Source organism: Phragmites australis, chromosome 5, assembly GCF_958298935.1.
Source record: "Phragmites australis chromosome 5, lpPhrAust1.1, whole genome shotgun sequence".
NCBI classification, from domain to species: Eukaryota; Viridiplantae; Streptophyta; class Magnoliopsida; order Poales; family Poaceae; genus Phragmites; species Phragmites australis.
In genome coordinates this window covers 40,176,854-40,196,166 of record NC_084925.1, presented here as the reverse complement: position 1 = coordinate 40,196,166, position 19,313 = coordinate 40,176,854, and the positions used below count along the sequence as shown (strand labels likewise).

Here is a 19,313-nt window from a genome sequence, read left to right as displayed (position 1 = left end):
TCATTGGTAAATAATATTTATATTATATAGTATATGAATAATTATGTTTGTGACTGCTATGATTAGTAACTGCTAAGCAGCTACTTTCTAATTAATCACATGACTACCTTCCCAAGGATGTCTATTCATAACAGTTTCTACCTCGCATTGTAAAAAAAAAAAAAGAAACTTTCTACTATTTTGGGTTTGAATCAATTGCTAAAAACATGGTTGGTAGGAATTTTACTGATTCTGGTCAGGACCGAAAACGTTTCTCACTAAACAAACACACCCTGAGCACCGAGTGTGCTGCGATTGAGCACAACCACACGAAAAGCAGGCACGTATACAAATCCAATGCAGCTGGATTAGGATGAGAGATGATACGACTAGCACGGAAAAGAAGAAAGTACTACAAAGTGACGGGGGACCCTCTGTTATAAAGATGTGGCCTTGATGGGGATGACCTGTGCTCGTGCATGGTACAGGTGTAGGCACAACCGCACAAGAGCACGTCCGGGGAGCCCGCGTGGAAGACGGGAGAATGAGATGACGGTGGATGGGTCGTCTTCTAGGCGAGAAGAGATGACGGTGGATGGGTCGTCTTCTAGGCGAGAAGAGATGGTATACGTGTGCTATAACCGTCTGGCACGTTGAATTCTTTTCGAGCACACCGTACACGTGGACGAGTGCGTCGTTTTTTCATGTGCCGTCGAAGCGTCCTTGCGGTGATGCAGCACGTCTGGATGGACGTGGAGCGGCGCGAATGTCTCGGCGGCGTCGGCGTCACACGGCTCCACCCCATGGCCCAATCCATCATCCATGATCCTTGGAGACGGGCTGGACTGACGATCCGCACGCGCGCTCTGCTCGCTAGAAGACCGGTGGCTACAATGAGTGAAGAATTTTTCCTCCTTTTTTTGACGAATCATGAGTGAAGAGAGGATCGGGCCTACGATGAGTGAAGATTTTTCCCCTTATTTTTGCGAATCATGAGTGAAGAGATTCCGTTTCTGGACCAACCTGAGTCGAGTCGAATAAAGCTCGCATCCTTTTCTTCTTCTTCTTCTTCCCTTCCGTTTCATCGGGTTTTCACCGCTACAGACTACCGTCACCACGGCCACTGGTCGCTCCACTAACGCGGCTGGTGGGGACGCCTCGCATTACGCTAGGTACCGCGCGAAGCGGCGGTAATCGGCAGCCCACCAGCCACCATTACGGCCTGGCGGTAACTCGGAAGCCAGCCAACCAACCTGAAGCCCCCATCCATCACTCGGCGTGCGTCCAGAAGCATCCCACACCGACCCGCCCGATTCCCACACCACCCAGCCTCTTCATCACCTTCCTCCACCTCCCACATTCTTCACATCCTTCCATCTTTCCTCGCCGTGCGCGAGCCAGTTCCCAAGAAAGATAAGGGGAGTGAAGACTGAAGAGAAGAGGAGAGAAGTGCGGCGCCCAGAGCTCCGGCCGTGCTCGGCAGCTCATCCGGCCTGTGCGCGTTAATCGCCAGCCGGGCAACTAGCTCCGGTAGCAGAGGCGAAGCTGTAGCCGGACGGCCGGGGAGGTTGGGGGCCGAGGCTTACCATGAAGTTTAACACTAGAAAAGATGTGGGAGGCGGCGGCGGTGGAGGAGGCGCGTCGTTTGCCGTCCCGTGCGTGGACATCAAGTCGTTCGTGGCCTCGCTCGCCTTCCTCACGCTGTTCGTGGCGTTCTGGCAGCTCCAGCCCTACGGCTCCTTGCTCACCGCGGCCCGCTCCACCGCTTCCCCTTGTTCTCTCCTCGTCACAAATGAAGCCGCCGTCGCCGCCACCGACCTTCACTCTTCTAATGCCACCACGGATACAGCCACAAACACGAATCAGCCGGCAGTGGCTTCTGCTAATACCGCCGCCGCCGCTAGTGCTGTCACGGTGCGGCAAGCGAGGGTGGGGAGGCCGGCGCGGGCGGAGGACCAGAACAAGCGGGTACTCCGGCCGTACGGCAGCGCGGCGGCGCTGTTCGTGCAGATGGGGGCGTACCGGGGCGGGCCGCGGACGTTCGCCATCGTGGGGCTGGCGTCCAAGCCCACCCACGTGTTCAGCACCCCCTACTTCAAGTGCGAGTGGCTGCCCAACCCCACCGCCGCCGACCCCTCGCCGCGCCCCGTCCGAACCAAGGCGTACAAGATGCTCCCCGACTGGGGCTACGGCCGCGTCTACACCGTCGTCGTCGTCAACTGCACGTTCCCCTCTAACCCCAACGCCGGTAACGCCGGTGGCAAGCTGCTCGTCCACGCCTACTACTCCACCAACTCCCGCCGGTACGAGCGCTTCGTCGCGCTCGAGGAGGCGCCGGGTTCCTACGACGAGTCCCGCTTCAGCCCGCCGTTCCAATATGACTACCTCTACTGCGGCTCGTCGCTCTACGGCAACCTCAGCGCCAGCCGGATGCGCGAGTGGGTGGCATACCACGCGCGCTTGTTCGGGCCCAGGTCGCACTTCGTGCTCCACCACGCCGGCGGCGTCAGCCCGGAGGTGAGGGCAGTGCTGGATCCGTGGGTCATGGCCGGCCGCGTCACCGTCCAGGACATCCGAGCGCAGGCGGAGTACGACGGCTACTACTACAACCAGTTCCTGGTGGTGAACGATTGCCTGCACCGGTACCGCCACGCCGCCAATTGGACTTTCTTCTTCGACGTCGACGAGTACATCTACCTGCCCAATGGGCAGACGCTTGAGGAGGTGCTCGGCAAGTTGTCCGGGTACACGCAGCTCACCATCGAGCAGAACCCAATGTCCAGCAAGCTCTGCGTGCAGGATCCGAGCAGGAATTACTCAAGGTTTGTCGTCCTGTTTCTTCGTATGTCCTTTTCTTGTTTGATTCATGCAGACCTAGTACCATTTTATATTGAAATTGCCCCAGTTGCAACGGCTCATTCTAATTTCACGCTTATAGGCCTCAGCATCATGTTCAGGCTATGAAAAAACAATGCTTTCTGCAGGTTTGGTCGCATTCCCGATTTGATTTATCAAATAGACATTCTGGATGGTTTAAGAAAGTTAGTCGGTGGCTAGTTGTTTATTTTTTATAATGAAAATACAACTTCCAGCCTCTGCAGCATTCTAGAAGGTACATAACCATTTTTAAAAAATAGGCACTTAAATTTGTATCTAACAGAACTTAAACTTGGGTGGTCTATACGAACATCTAAGAGGACTCGGTTGCTAGGCTATTTGTTTATGCTATTTGTTAATTAATTCAGTTTGTGACCCCTGACATGAGCTTGTTTGATTCCCGTAGTCAAATTGTGTCCTCAAGGGTCAGAAGTGATTGGGCCCTTTTTTGTTCTGCAGATTTCAACATTGAACCAAAAATCGTAGTAATGCATTGTTAGGTTTAAAAGAACAGTAGCCACAGTGATTCCATCTATGCGTAGCAAGCTGGCTAGAAAAAAGAAAGGCTTAACGTAGACAGGTTGGAAAATGCTGTACAATCGAAATGTTCGTAGCACTGACTACGAAAATTTTTAAGTAACCTCAAGGAAAAAACAAGAAAACTGAAAAATACCTGCACAGGCCCCTTCTGCACAACTTTCACTGAAATGAGTGACCTGCACATAGCTGATGACAAGTTTCTTTCGCTAATCCATCCAAAGAATCATTTTTTTTTGTGCTCCGTGTTTTTTTGTAGCTTTGCATGAGAAGATGTTAGTGATCCATCTGTTTTGTGATAGAGTATTTAGTTGGCCTCTTACTGTTCTATTCTAAAGGTTCTTATATGTCTCTTACTGATATGCAGAGAATGGGGATTTGAGAAACTTGTCTTCCGAAACTCGATCACCAAAGTCAGGCGGGATCGCAAATACGCCATCCAGGCCCGAAATGCCTACTCAGCTGGCGTTCACATGTCGCAGAACGTCTACGGGAGGACAACCCACAAGACAGAGAGCCTGATCAGATACTACCACTATCACAATTCCATCAATGTCATGGGAGAGCCTTGCCGCGAATTCGTCCCAATGCCCGTCAACGGCAGCAAGATCATGTTCCAGGGAATTCCCTATGTATACGACGACAACATGAGGCGACTGGCAGGCGAGATCAAGCGGTTTGAGAAGGAAACCATTGGATCGGCTCAGACATAGCAAATTGGGAACCGGAGCTGGCGGTACATATAATACATATGACATTCTTTGGATGCATAGCTCGTGTGGAGCCACTGCTGCGTCTGGCTGATAATCAGACGGGAGAGCCTGTTAGGGGTGGTCCAAATGGTGTAAAGTTTTGGTTTTTATTGGCATGACCTCCTCTGCAGGGGCACTGCTGTTGCTGTAATTTCTTGTCTTTTACCTTTTCTCCTTTATCCCCACATCTGTTCATAGAGATCTGTGTAGACTGATGATGCTGGCTTTTTAGTCTGTTACTAGATTCTTTTATTCTACTCCTGGGTTACATGGAAAGTGTAGTGGATTGGATGTCGCGCTATTGCATTCCAAAGTCAGGAAGCGAGGCATTTCTGCTTAGTGATTTATTTTCATTTGTGAGTTTTGACTGTACGGACAAGCTTTTGTTAAGTGAGCACAGCTAACACCTAACAATCTGGGATGGTGGCCTGAAACTAGGAAGAACAAGCCGTGTTGGGCGTGTTCAGTGCAGGGCATGTGCTTGTGTTGGCATTGGGACCTTGGGGCTGGCGGTGTGGCCTGGGCAGCGCCGCAGTGGCGTACATAGAAATCATTATCGTGTTGTGCATGCCGAGATGGGTTAGGCATCCAACTTCACATTATGATGACGGGAGGGGGGCGTGAAGCTCGAAGAGTTGGGAGGGGAGGAGCAGGAAGGCAATCCAAATGATAGCTGTCATGTCTTAAATCTGTAATTTAACCGTCTAAATTTTTAAAATCAATAACTTTTTTTAAGAAAATAAAAGAGTTTGCAAAAACTAAATTAAATTTCTAAGTGTGTATGTGTGCCTTTGTGCATATAAACATATATATATATATATGAGTATGTGTGCTATGTGTATAAATACATATATACATTTAGGACTATTTTTCTATAAAAGAATATTTATAGGTATATAAATATATATACGTGTATATATTTGATTGCTTGATTGATTTTTTTTAAAGCCAATGTAAGATTATATATGTAGTATATACACTATATGTGTATGCATGAGAGAAAAATAGAAAACCCTTTTATGCGAAAAGGTCGAAGCCCATCTCTCTTCCTTTCTTTTTCTCTCTTCTCTCTCGGCCCACTTGACCAAATCAACCCAGCGTCACCTCTCTCTCTTCCCTCTCCTTCCCTCGGCCTGGTCCAAGCGGGGCCAGTCGGCTCTCTCTGCTCTCTCCCCACCTGGATCAGAGCCAGCCTAGCGCTTCCCTCACACTTCTCAGCCTAGCCGCCCCCGTCTGCCGAAAGCGCACCACGCTGATCTACCTCCGCTCTGAGCCGTTGACCAGCCGGTCCCGCCTATCAAGCCCATCTTCTACCTCACACTTGAGTCTGCTTCCTTCATGAGACCAAGTCGGCCGCGCTAATCCTGGAAGTGCATCTAGGCCCCTTTGTGGGTTTTGGCTAATTGATGATAAACGATTAAGGGACTAATGAGTTTATCGAGATTATGAGCAGATTTTAGTCCCATTGAAAAGGTTAAAAGAAGTTGGCATCTCTCAAAAAGAAAAGAGAAGTGGCATGAAGAAACTCAATAGGGTTTAATTAATTTTACTTTTGAACTTGAGTTTAAGAATGTTGTACTATCAAGAGGGATGTGTTTTGATAGTCTTGTTGGAGTCTCAGTGCAATAAGTGTCTTTTTGGAACCAAAAATTGAGAAACACAATCACTCACGGACACTGGGAAAAAGGGCAGAGTTGTCTGAACCCAGAGTCTCCGGGTTATCCCGGATACTCTGGATTCTGTTAGTGTCCCGGAGTCTCCGAGTAACACTCCGAGAGAAGGTCTCTGTCTGGTTTAAAAGTCTGAGCTCGAAGTCTCTGGGTTAGCCTATTAGCCTAGATACTCCGGATTCTGTTAGTGTCCAGGATTCTTTTAGTGATCTCCAAGCCACACACCTCGGTAGTGTGCAGTGTGCCTAATCAGCACGGGTAAAATGGAGACTTAGTCACCCACTTGCATGTGATAAAATCACGACCTGTGGGTAAAGTACAACCTCTGCAGAGTTAAAATTGAATATTCAGTCGTGCTCACGGTTATGACTGGCATAGAAAACCTACCATGATAATAATTTGATGGTTTAGTTAGTGTGATCAATTGTGGCGGTGGGAACCATAGTTGATGTGTGGGCCAGTCACGATGGTGGGGAATCGTGGTTGAGGTAGATTATCTGTAGTTCAACTTTGGCGGTGGGAGTCATGGTTGAGATGTTGGTTGTTCAACCTTGGTGGTTAGAACCTTAGTTGAGGTGGTCAATTGGTTAGGTCAAGATGGATGGAATCTTGAGGTGGTTTGCTATTTACTTAATAATTACTTTCAAATTGTTTTACTTAAATGCCATTTTATGCGAAAGAGTCATTTAGTTATATTCTTGTTGAAACCTTCAGATGCATACTGGTCTCGACAGATGTGGTATCAGAGTCATATCGACTTAGCATACAACTATAGATAGTCTGGACAACCCTAAAACAAGAGAAACATGGAATCTTAAAAGATACGCTTAAAGACTCCTCATCCCAGTCTTTATCACCTCAGCTTTTAAAGCACCTCACCCTTGGTTTATGCCCCAGATACCCGTACTTTTAGGAGTTTAGGTTTGACCCTTAAGCCAATAATCGAGTAGTGAGCGCTTAGGGTCATTTTGTGGCTTTTGGTTTCTCTTGGTTCTTGTCTGTGAGTGTTAGATGTGGGTTGTAGGACCGCCTGTGGCCACTCTGTCCGCAATCACATCTTAGTAGTTAGGAAAAACAAGGATAATAAATGAATCAACCGAAGTTTTGAAAATCAAGTTTATCCAATCCTTTCCTCTTCAAAATTTCATGTCCCTATCTCAAGCCCATTACTCCCCTAAACCAAATGGCAAACACAAGGAGCAATTCCAGGAACAAGAGCGACCATGCTTCACCTCTAATGAGCACGGAGCAACTTATGGTGATGCAGACTTAGAACCCTCAAGGAGTATTACGAACAATGACCAAAAATCTATAACCGTCGCAGTCTCAACCCCAGCCATAGTCACACAACCATCACAATGAGTCCAAATTAGAGTAATTCATGGGGACAAAGCCACTAATGTTCTCCTACACCACTGAGTCATTAGCTACAAATACTTGGAGCAAGAACTATTGAGAAGAAGCAATCACTATGATAAGGAAGAAGTTCCATAATTGGAGGCAAGGAGTTAAGTTAGTCAATGACTACATAATACGTTCAATAGGTGGAGAAATGAGGACCAGACTTTTTGCCTTAAGGAAAATCTTAAATAAGGGGGTTGATTTCTCTGCAAATCTGGCAATGCAAGAACCTGTTATCTTTGGAAAGGATTCAGAAGCAAAGTTCAAAGGAGACTTTGAGTGTACCAGAAGGGCAGTCACCATGGTTAACGGAAAAGGAGTTAAGGACAAGCTTATGGCAGACAGATCAGCAAAAAGCAAGGATAATACAAATACAAATGGAAGGATTAACATTGGAGTAGATTTAAACCGACTAAGAATTCTCTGATGTATTGCTTGAAGAAAGATGGAAGCCAAAGGTTGCACATAGATTGCAAAGCATTACCATCAAGAACAAAGAGTCCTATACTAAGGATTGAGGATCCGTTTGATCAACTCACGGAAGGTTGAGTTTTTCAAGGATACATCTACGATCAAGTTATCATCAGTTGAAGATTGGAGCATCGGATATACCTAAGACAATACTTATCACTCGATATGGATTATATGAGCTTGCAGTCATGTCATATGAATTGACTACCATCATGGCTTATTTCCCATACCTCATGAATAAATTTTTCATGGAGTATTTGAATAATTTTGGGGTAATATTCATTGATGACATATTGATTTACTCTAAGAGTGAAAAGGAACATGAGGATCACCTAAAAAATATCTTGGGAAAGCTTAGAGCACATCAACTATATGCGAAGCAACCAGTGTGAGTAAAGTTAACATAGGTGCCATGTCATGGACACATACCATCCGCCAAAGGCGTTACAGTAGACCCAAGTAAGATGAAAGATGTACTGAATTAAAAATCACCTACAAGTGTCACAGAAGTACGAAATTTTATTGGTTTAGCCGGATACTATTGTTGCTTCATAGAAGGATTCTCTAAGATAACCAAAGCTGCTCATGGGGTTACTTAAAGAAGGAAAAGGAGTACGTATGGACTGTTGCTTGTGAGGCAAGTTTCAATGAGCTTAAGAAAGATTTAGTCATAGCCCCAGTACTAGTGTTGCCAGATATCCAGAAGAATTTTGACATATATTGTGATGTGTCCCGATAAGGAATTGAGTAAGTTTTGATGCAAGAAAGACAAGTGGTAGCATACGCTTCGAGATAGCTAAGGACTCATGAGAAGAAATACTCAATTCATGACTTGGAAGTAACAGCAGTGGTACATGCTCTAAATATATGGAGGCATTATCTCCCAGGGAAAAATATGAGATATATATGGATCATATGAGTTTGAAGTATATACTCACGCAAACGGATCTTAGCTTAAGAGAATGCAGATGGTTGAGGGAATCCATTATCACCCCAGAAGGGCAAAAGTGGTTGCACACGCGTTAAGACTGAAAGTATAGATCACCATGGCTATGTTACAAGAAGCGCAACCGACTCTATGTAAGGAATTTCGATGCCTTAACCTAGAATTTGTCGTGGATATGGAAGTAGTACCTATGGAAATAGAACCCATGCTGGAGGAGAACATTTGGAAAGAACTTGCAGAAGATGAACAAATCAAGGAGTTAACCAAAGCATCAAAGTAGGCAAGACCCAAAGTTCTTAGAGGACGAGAAAGACATAGTGTGGTTTGACAACAACATCTATGTACCATACCAGAAAGGAGCTTAAGGAGATAATCTTAAGAGGAGACTCACGAGTCAGCTTACACTATTCACCCAGGCAATACCAAGATGTACCATGATCTAAAGGACCTTCATTGGTGGCCAAGTTTGAAGCGAGAAATAGCCGAGTATGCAGCAGTATGTAACGTAATCAGCATATGAAAGCGGAATATTAGGAACTAGACGAATTGATACAGCCTCTGAAGATACCAGAAGGAAAGTGAGAAGAAATTTGGATGGATTTCATAGTCGGGTTACCTCGTACCTAGTCAGATCATTTAATTTCGGTTAAAACAATCTATAAAGGAGATAAGTTAGCAGAGCTATATATATCTAGGATTGTGTGCTTACATGAAGTTCCAAGGAGAGTAGTGTCGGATCGAGAGACCTAATTTATTCCCAAGATTTTGGCAGCAACCTAATGAGTCACTAGAGAATTTGAATTTTAGCTTAGCATATCACCCATAAACAGATAGATAGACAGAAAGAATAAACCAATTACTTGAGGATATGTTGTAAGCATGTGCCCTTCAAAATCACAATAGTTGGGAAAAGAAAGTGCCATATGCAAAATTTTGGTATAACAACAGTTATCAGTCCGGTTTATAGATCACCCCTTTCAAGGCATTATATAGAAGGAAGTGTAGAACATATTTGCATTGGAGTGAGACCGGATAAGGTCAAATGTCTAGACCAAATATACTCAAGGAAGCAGAGGAACAAGTCAAGACAATCCTAGAAAGTTAAAGATAACTCAGTTTAGACAGAAGAGTTATGCAGATAACCGTTGCCGAGAGATAACCTTTGAGGTTGTGTATCTCAAGGTCTCGCCTCTAAGAAGACTTCGTCGTTTAAGGTTAAAGGCAAGTTGGCACCCAGGTACATTAGACCATGTAAAGTGAGTGACAGATGTGAAAAAGTGGCCTACCAGTTGGAGTTGCCACCCAAACTGGAAGACGTGCACGATGTGTTTCATACATCACAGCTAAAAAAAAGTATTTGCGAGTACTAGAGGAACAATTACCGTAGGAAGAAGTGGAACCACATGAGGAATTGACTTATTTGGAATTCCTAATTAAGATTTTTGGAAATAGCAAAGCCAGTGACTTGGAGAAAGGTTTTACATATGTGTAAAGTACAGTGGAGTCACCATACCAAAGGAGAAGCAACCTAGAAAACAAGACGAAGAGCTAAAGGCGGAGTATCATCACCTGTTGGAGATCAGCCTGAATCTCAGGGACGAGATTCCTTTAAGGGGGGGGGGGGGTAGGTTTTGTAATAGCCCAAAATTTCAAAACCCAGAAAATTTAAAACTTTTTCAAAGAAAATAAAAGAGTACTGCAAAAACTAAATTAAATTCCTAAGTGTGTAAGGGTGCCTTTATGCATATAAACATATATGTGAGTATGTGTGTTATGTGTATAAATCTTATATACATTTAGGACTATTTTCCTATAAAATAATATTTATATATATAAATGTATATGTGTGTATATATCTGATTGCTTGATTGATTTTTGTTTTTGTGAACCAATATAAGGTTATATATGTGGTATATACGATGTATGTATAAATATACATGTGTATATATATGATATGAAAATAGAAAGCCCTTTTGTGTGAAAAGGCCGAATCCATCTCTTCCTCTCTTTTTCTCTCTTCTCTCTTGGCCCACTTGACCAAATTAGCCCAGCCCGCCACCTCTCTCTCTTCCCTCTCCTTCCCTCAGCCTGAATCAAGCTGGGCCAGCTGGCTCTCTCTGCTCTCTCCCCACCTGGGCCGTAGCCAGCCCAGCGCTTCCCTCTCTTGAGTTGCTAAGCGTCGGCGTGAGCTGGAGTTCAAAATTGGAGATTTTGTCTATCTCAAGGTCTCTCCTATTCGAGGAATGCAATCCTTCCAGATGAAGGGGAAATTAAAACCCTGTTATGTTGGCCCTTTTAGGATTATTGGTCGGCATGATGAGGTGGCTTATCAGTTGGAGCTATCTCCATCCCTCTCCACCGTGAACAACATTTTCCATGTCTCGCATTTGAAAAAATGTTTTTGAGTCCCTACCGAAGCCATTGAAGTGGTAAATTAAGAATTGTAGCTGAATCATTCCTATCACGAGCTTCAAATTCTGTCACATCCTAATTCCGTAATCATATCATTAAGCATGATCATTCATCATGAGCATCTTATTTTGAAGCATTTGTTGAGTGCTCGTTATTTCCTTTAGTGGCATAACTTTTGCGAAGTGTTAAGACAATACCCGACGCTAGAGTTTTCTTTTAGTTAAGTCTCGTATGGGCGTTGCGGGTGAATTCATTTATTATGGGTTCATCTCGCATTGTAATCATTGTACCCAAGTTTGTAGAATTTTTTGAGCAGTAGAGCACCGCGTTTGGGTTAATAAAAGAGTGAACGAAAATGCGGGGAGAAGAAAATGTTTTTGCAGCTAAAAATCTTGTTTCTCGAGCATGTGGGTCCTTTTGAGCTGGTTGGCCCCACCACCTCACCTCTTTCTCTCTTGGCTACACTAGCAGCTCACTCCCTTCCCTCTCTAACTCACGCTCACTCTCTCCCTCTCTCCAACCTAGCAAAACAGCAGGAGCTCACTCTCTTCCTCTCAAGCTCTCTCTTCTCTTCCTCAAATCTGCCCTCAAGAAGAAGAAGCACGGTATGCATGTCACACCGCTGTGGTCCCTAGCTCTCTAGCTTCCCCTTAATCCAATTCATTCTCACATGCATGAAGATTTGAGGGAGTTGCAAATCAATTTCATCACACCTTGCTTTTCTGAAATTTCAGTAGGCCTTCTTCATCTTCTCAAGCTTTTCCCTTCTAATTTTCTCTCTTCACCGATGGTCCCCAATCATGGAAAAGACCCTTGGGTAAGTCTATAGGGTTCCCATGGTGGAAATACATGTTTTGGAATGGTCGATTTTGAGTTTTGTGGGCTGCAATCGAAAGTAGCGATGCATGTTCGTTCTTGAGGCAACAAAACTAGAAGAAGAGTTTGGATGAGCAATAGCTAGTGTTCTTGCTTTTGGAGTGAGTAAATTAAGTTTGGAACCAATGGTTTAGTGCCTTTACATGTTTAGGTGACTTAAATTTTGACATGCAAGTTGAATCGATCGAAGAATCGTCAAAAAATTCACGTTCTGCTATAATCCGGATGTTCCGGGTTACAACCCGGAGACAATTTTTAACAGAGGACCCCCACCTAGAGGTTCACCCAGAGACTTCAGAACCCGAAGGGTCCGAGTTCAACCCGGAGCATCCGGATTGTACTGTTCATCAGGTGTTTTTCTTTTTCTTTTCCTTTTCTTTGCTGAAACTTGCAAAATTCATAATAAATTCTCTGAAGCTCCAAAAATTATGAAACTAATTTTTTTGGTTTCATAATAACCTCCTATACATACTAAAAATATCCCCAGCAATGAAATAATTAAATAACTTTCTGAGATAAATTAATTAGGTTAAAACTTCATTAATTCACTGTTAATTCTTTACAAGTGCAAAATTGGTGAAACCAATTTTGCTAGTCTTCTTATGACCTTTTGTAACTCGAAAAAAATGTTTTCATGCATTATTTTATGGAATTTCTTCATATGCTTATTGCGATGCATTCTTTTTTTACTGATCGTCGATTCGGAGTATAACGGGTTTTCGTGAAGGGGTTTAACGTTTGATCCCGAATTGAAGAAAAGTAGCAAGGCAAGCATCTAAGCATGTTGTAACTTATACTTTGTATTATGTGATGACTAAATTGATAAATTATGCTCTATGTATGTTATACATGTTTAGTTAATCGATGTCGGGAAATCAGGTAGCACCTATTTGTTGCATTTATACCTATCTTGTATTGATGATCTCAATCCTTGTAGCCGGGGTATAATCATGATAATTTCTAACTTAAAAGTTATAGGAGATGCTTAGTAATGCATAGGTCATCGGTAGAAGTGGAGCGGTGGAATGTTCCATCGTTCGTGAGTATAGGACTTAATTACTTTCACCATGAAAATAATGATGGGTTGATGAGTGGTGAGAATGAGATGAGATGTAAGCGGTGCTAGGGGTAGATCGGGAGAGATACATGGATGCCAATAGACCGCTTGCATCGTTTAAGCACAGTCCGTTGGTTTTGACAGTTTTCTGTACTAACCACATATCCGTATATGGACCGGGTGAGCCTAGTATCGTAATTCACCATGTTCATTTGACTCATGCACCGAGATGTGAGCGAGAAGGCTTGTAGAGGAACATGAGGTTGGTCCGGTAAGTTATCGTACGCATGAGATCTAGTTGGCCTCCATATGGCTTGGTATGGGAACAAAGATTCAGGGTGAGTACGTGAACAGTTATCATGTGAATCATCACTTGCAACCAACGGGTTGTATGGAGGATGGTCTCGTATTGTGTGAGTAAAGATGTACCCCTGCAGGGTGTAAAATTATTTCGAATTGTCGCGCTCTCGGACATGAGTACGCTTCTGTCCATTTACATCAGTAGTAGAGTTCTGAATGTGGTTTTGAGGGTATGATGGGAAGTGGATGGAGATGCTGGTTGATGAGTTGAGATGTTCCAAGTTACAAACATGTTATGTTGATGATCTCAGTATAGGAGGGTATAGTTGCTAGGTTATAGTTGCTCACACTTGAGTTCAAATCGCTTTTGCATTACTAAATGTATTTCCCTTGGAGTCGGGTTATTATATGTACCCACTATAGATTAAGTCTTATGAGTACCTTCGTACTCACACTGTTTGTTTTCTTTCTAGGTGAAGATGGGTGCCGGTTGCTTGAATCCCATCAAAAGTGGTGTGGTGGCAAGTAGTCGTTATCCTACTACTAACCCCGGTTGGTTGCCTTGTGGGCAAATGGTGTCACCAGCCTTCATTTTATTTCTAAATATTTTTCTTCTGCTGTGATTTATGTATATAGGTTTACACTAGACTAGAAAATACTTATCCTTGTTATTTCGTTCAACTTGTAATCACTTATAATTTTGTTTAACTTGATGTTGTGAAATTCATGTTGTAAAGGTATGTGAGGGTAATAGCTCTCCTGGGAGTTTCCAAAGCACACATACCGGGACTACTGGAGTTAGATTCGCTTTAATCATTTGTGGCTACAATCGTTGTGGTGAGATGTGGGTTAGCACGTGGTGCGTTGAGAGACAGACGTGAGCTAGCTCTCATCTTATTAAAATGACCGTCCTAATGATTAACTCGAATTTAATTTGGACGTGTCTCCACAAATTCGCATCCTTGATGAAGCTGAACGAAGACACAACGTAAGTCGATTAAGTTCCTCAAGGTTCAATGGAGTAATCACTCCGAGGATGAAGCGATGTGGGAGCGTGAAGATCTACTTCGTGTCGATTGTCCTGAGTTTTTCTCCAACCTGTGAGTGTTACCTTAGTATTATTCCTCACATCGTGGCATCTCACAGCGTGGCATATCAATAATCTCTAAATCTTTCCGTTACTGCTCAAATCATGAAGTCCATAGAGCCACCGTACTCTTCTCCAACTCGACCAAATCTCACAACGAGATTCTTTTAGGGGGAGGGGGAGGTTTGTCACGTCCTAAATCGTAATCATATGATTAAGCCTAATCATGTGTCATTAGAGTCGTGCCTAAATTTGGGCAATTTGTTTTGGCACAGTAGAGCACTTTATTCAGAGTCAATTGATAGAGAGGAAGTAATTCAGGAGAGAAAAGAAAAGAATTCAAAATCAATATGGTTTGTTTCCCTGGCAGGTGGGCCCACATGGGTGGGCCAACCGCCTCATCTCCTCTTGGGACAGCAATCCTCACCAACTCTCTCTCTCCCTCCCACCTAGAACATTCCGATGAATTGTGATAACAAAATTGGTAGGGTTTAGGATGCAATTTGAGTCTAGAACTTTTTGTGTAGTGTATATCTATATTTCGATGGAACGGATTTAACATGTGAATCAAATCAATCGAGGAAGATCATCGAGAAGTGCAAGTCTGCCTAACCCAGATAGTCCAGATTAAACCTGGAGGGTCCGGGTAATTCACGGTGCTTTTAATCGAGTACCCTCGCTTGTAGCCTCAACCGGATAATCCACCCATCATTGCATAGAACCCTCGCTCAGAGCCTCACCCGGACATTCTGGCATAACCCGGAGGTTCCAGACTCATCCCGAGCCTTCCAAGTTAAATAAAAAATGGCTAATCGAAAACCCCGTCCGGAGTACAACCTGAAGGTTTTGAGTTTGACCGGGAGTTTGTAGCCTCCTGTTAGCTTTTTGAAGTCATTTAGATCGCAAGGTTTACTATTATTTTGCATCTCTTTCACTTTTAGCTTATTATTATGCATATTGTAGCATACATTGTTGCACTTCATTTATACCCATCATTGCACGTGTTCTGCTTTAGTGAATGAGGATCCGGAGCGTGACGCGGGTGTTGTTGAAGGTGACACCGAGACACACGGCTTCTGTGAATTATGTGTGGGTAACATCAGGTAGCTGGCTGAGCAACAAGACAACCATATAATAATGTTTCTCCTATTAATTTGAATCATATGTGTCTAATGTGATAAAATATACTTTATGTAAGTTATGCATGTTGTTGAGTCGATGTCGGGTCTTGTATGAGTTGAATCTATGTTGATGCATTACACCCCGTCTTGAGTTATTGGTGATCTATGTACTTATAACTGGGGTTTAATTTGATGATGGTCTAATTTAAAAGTTAACTGAAATGCTTATCCATGCATAAATTCTTCGGTAGAAGTCGAGCGGTGGTTAAACCCCTGTTTGTGAGCTATAGGCTTTAATTACTATCACATTGATAATCATATTGGGTTGATGATGTGGGTTGGATGAGTAGTGAGGATGATGCAAGATGTGGGCGGTGTTAGGGGTGTTTCTCCTACCCTGATGTGGAGTTCTCCGGGGCAGGTCAGGAGAGGAACCTGGACACCATAGACCGCTTGCGTCGCCTAAGGACTAATCGTTGTTGCAGTTGGTCCTAGCACTTATCGTACTTACTATATATCGATCTAATGGTATGATAAACCGAATACCTCTGTAGTTGTGATCATTTTAGCTTGCACATCATTGATGTGAGCGGACAAGCTTGTAAGAAACACTTGAGGTTGCTCCGAGAGTTAATCTAAGTGGGCTCCGCACCGAGTGATGCATGATTTAAATGGTTGGAGCTGATTCGGAAAGGTTGACACGAGTATCCCCTGGGTGGACCTATGTGGTCACTCAGACCATATGGTTCTCAAGTCATGTGAGTAAAGTTGTACCCTTACATAGTGTAAAAATATTTCGGAATGCTACGATCTTGATCATGAACATACTTTTATCTATTTGGAGTAGTCATAAAGTTACGAGTTTGGTTTGTGGTGGTTTATGGGTTGAGATGGTTCTTTACAGATGTTATTACTATGACTCCTTGTACATATATGACTCCTTGTACATATATGTTCAGTTGATGATTATAAGTTAGATGGTTGTGTTGGTTAAGTCTAGATGATCACATATATTTTTATCAAATTTTACTTTTGCATATAAATTTATTTAACATTGTGGTTGCATTCTTGCTAATATCTAATTCATAGTCCTTGGAGTCAGGTTATCTATAAGTACTCAATATGGATTATGTCTTGTGAGTACCTTCGTACTCATGCTGCTCTTTCAGATGCTACCAGTAAGGAGGAGCTGATATTTAGCTACTTCACGCCCGTTGAGGGTGGTGACGAGCATGAATATGCAACTACTCGGAGATCATGTTTTTGTGATGGAGCCTAAGGGTATATGGCTCTATTTGCCTTTTATTATTTATAGTTTTAGCTTCCGCTGCATAGTTCTTTATTGTCTAGGAGTTAATTAATTTTAGTCTCTTCCTAGCTCTTTTTTACTATAAATTAATAAAATTATGGATACTTAAAAACTTGTAATAGAATTTAATCACTCACTCCTTATTGAACTTTATTATGATGTGACATGTTAGAAATATATGTATTTCGATCCTGAATATAAAATACGTAACGACACTATCAAAGTGATATTCTAATTAATCGTTAAATCTTAATTAAATAAATAATAAATTTAATGATTAATTAGAATAGTGTTTGTATAGTTATTTATTATTTATAATAACCCGTGATGGCTGCCCGGTGGCTCCGTGCTCGCCCGTTTGATTTGCTTCGCACGCTGGGCATGTTGGCCGAAGTAACATCTGGTATGATCCATTTGCTGCTAACAAGCACACCATCAACTTGGAAGGTGTGCAGACATGCATTCTTCAGGGGCTACCTGAACTATTACTGCATAGTGACCGTCCAATAGTTAGCACGGCAGTGTGTTAGAGAATTAGCATGAACGAATCTACCAGGGCAAATATGCAAGATCGCCACCGAGTCACGATGGTTTTTTAACAAGGTTTAGCCAAAATCTATATCTTTAGAGCTAACTATAGGCACTTCTCGTGCTAACTCTAGGCACTTCTCGAGCTAATCACAGCAACGGTTTCACGAGGTCTTAGCAGCACCGCCGATATTCCTATGAGTCCGTTGCTATGTTGATATATCGGTTACAACAGCTGTCTTTTTATATTTATGAGAAGACAGGTTACGAGAATCCAATTCTAACTCTATACTATACCGTTAATTACATATCCAACGCTGCTATGCACGGTACCTTAGGCTTTCACGTACTACTACCGTATTATTTGGAGGTTGGAAGGCTCAATAACTCGGAGTTACACATGGATCTGATGCGTGGAATCATTGGAAGTTACATACGAATCTGACGTGCGAAGTAAAGTATGTTTGACACAGATTTTAGAGCAGTTTTTGGGTTGAAGTTAGGAGAGCTCTGCTGAACAGTAGTTTTTAGTTTTTTGAGTGGAATTCATATAAGTGATTTTCTGAAATGAAATAGAACTTGAGGAGTAAAAAAACAGTTTATCCTGATTCACTTCCTACACAGAATCACTTCTTGTATATAGTTTATTCTAAAAAATCACTAGAGAATTATTTTCAACCACAAAAACACTTCCTTCGAAGAATCACTCTCCACAAAGAATTTGAATCAAATAGAACTCTAACAAACAGGTCCCAACTTGTACAAGAGTAATACAGTTCGTGAAGCATTCTAATTTTTCTAACTAGCAAGGTGCATATTAATAGCGTGTTTAGTTTTACTGTAATATTTTATCACAATAATTTTTAATTAAAATTATTATTTTAGTTTTTCTGATATTAGTGTCATTTAGTTACAAAATAAAAAAATAGGAAAAAAATAAAAAATATGTTAGTGGAAAAAAGTTATTTATGCTTTAAACTTGTACTCGAATCGTATACACGTATTGATTTGATTCGTATTAGTTTTGATCAACTGTTAAAATCGTGTATCAGTTATAGGCGACCTAACTAAAATCAAAATAAGCTTACGTTGCCTGCTGCCTGTTTAATGTGACGACCTTGAGCTACACGGTATTTCTTAGTCTTTTATCTTAGTAAGAATTTTGATTTTTTTATTTTTATTATGAATTGTAGCTATTGATTAATTGTATTTTACATAAACTCTTTATTTAGGTATTTTATTTTTTTATAATAATGTAATTTTTATAAGACTATTTGATATGATCCTTATTTTTCTATCATAACACCAATTTTAATTATTATTTATTTGATTTTATTTAAACTCTTTATTTAAATATTTTGTTTTCCAAATCATATGAAAATTGAACCGCTAATTTTTTCATAATTTTATTTTCAACTTTAGGTATTTATTAATTATATTTGATATATAATTTTTGGTTTCCAAATTTAGCTATTTTTTAATCGTATTTGATATGAGCTCTTTGTTTTAATCCAGACTGTTATATATTCGTAACAATAAGTGGTCTAGATTTTTTTTATTAATGTGGTAATTTTATAATTTGAAAACGAATGTAGTGATTTATTTTTCCTCTTAAATATAAATAATAATATAATAGAAGATTAGACACGAGCAGCATAATCTGAAACCGCTTGGATTGGGCTGGGCTTTAGGCATAGATTTCTTGCAAATTTGAAAATCTTAAATCTTTCTTGTTCAAACGGGCTATTATTCGGCCGAAACCGCGGCCGAGGTGGGCCGATGGTTGGGCTGATCCAAACAAAGTGTAAGTATTATAAGCCCAGCCCGCTTCTTACAGGCTCACGCTCGCTTAAATAAATCAGACAACGAGCCCACAGCCGGCTTAATTTAATTGGGCCTAATCCCGTGACTCTCCGAGGAAAATATCTGCTCCGCGCCGCGCAGGCCCACCGACTTTGGTCGCGGTCTCCCCTTCCGAAATCTCGTCCGG

At 42.2% G+C, this 19,313-nt stretch overlaps 1 protein-coding gene across 1 annotated transcript; it reads left to right on the top strand.

The window, feature by feature from the left end:
* The first annotated feature begins 847 nt into the window (after positions 1 to 847).
* LOC133919656 (galactan beta-1,4-galactosyltransferase GALS1-like) lies at positions 848 to 4,498 on the top strand. The gene is made up of 2 exons (XM_062364112.1): positions 848 to 2,801; positions 3,761 to 4,498. Exons 1-2 carry the CDS (start codon positions 1,567 to 1,569, stop codon positions 4,104 to 4,106), a joined length of 1,581 nt encoding a protein of 526 aa, XP_062220096.1. The 5' UTR covers positions 848 to 1,566; the 3' UTR covers positions 4,107 to 4,498.
* The last annotated feature ends 14,815 nt before the right edge of the window (positions 4,499 to 19,313 follow it).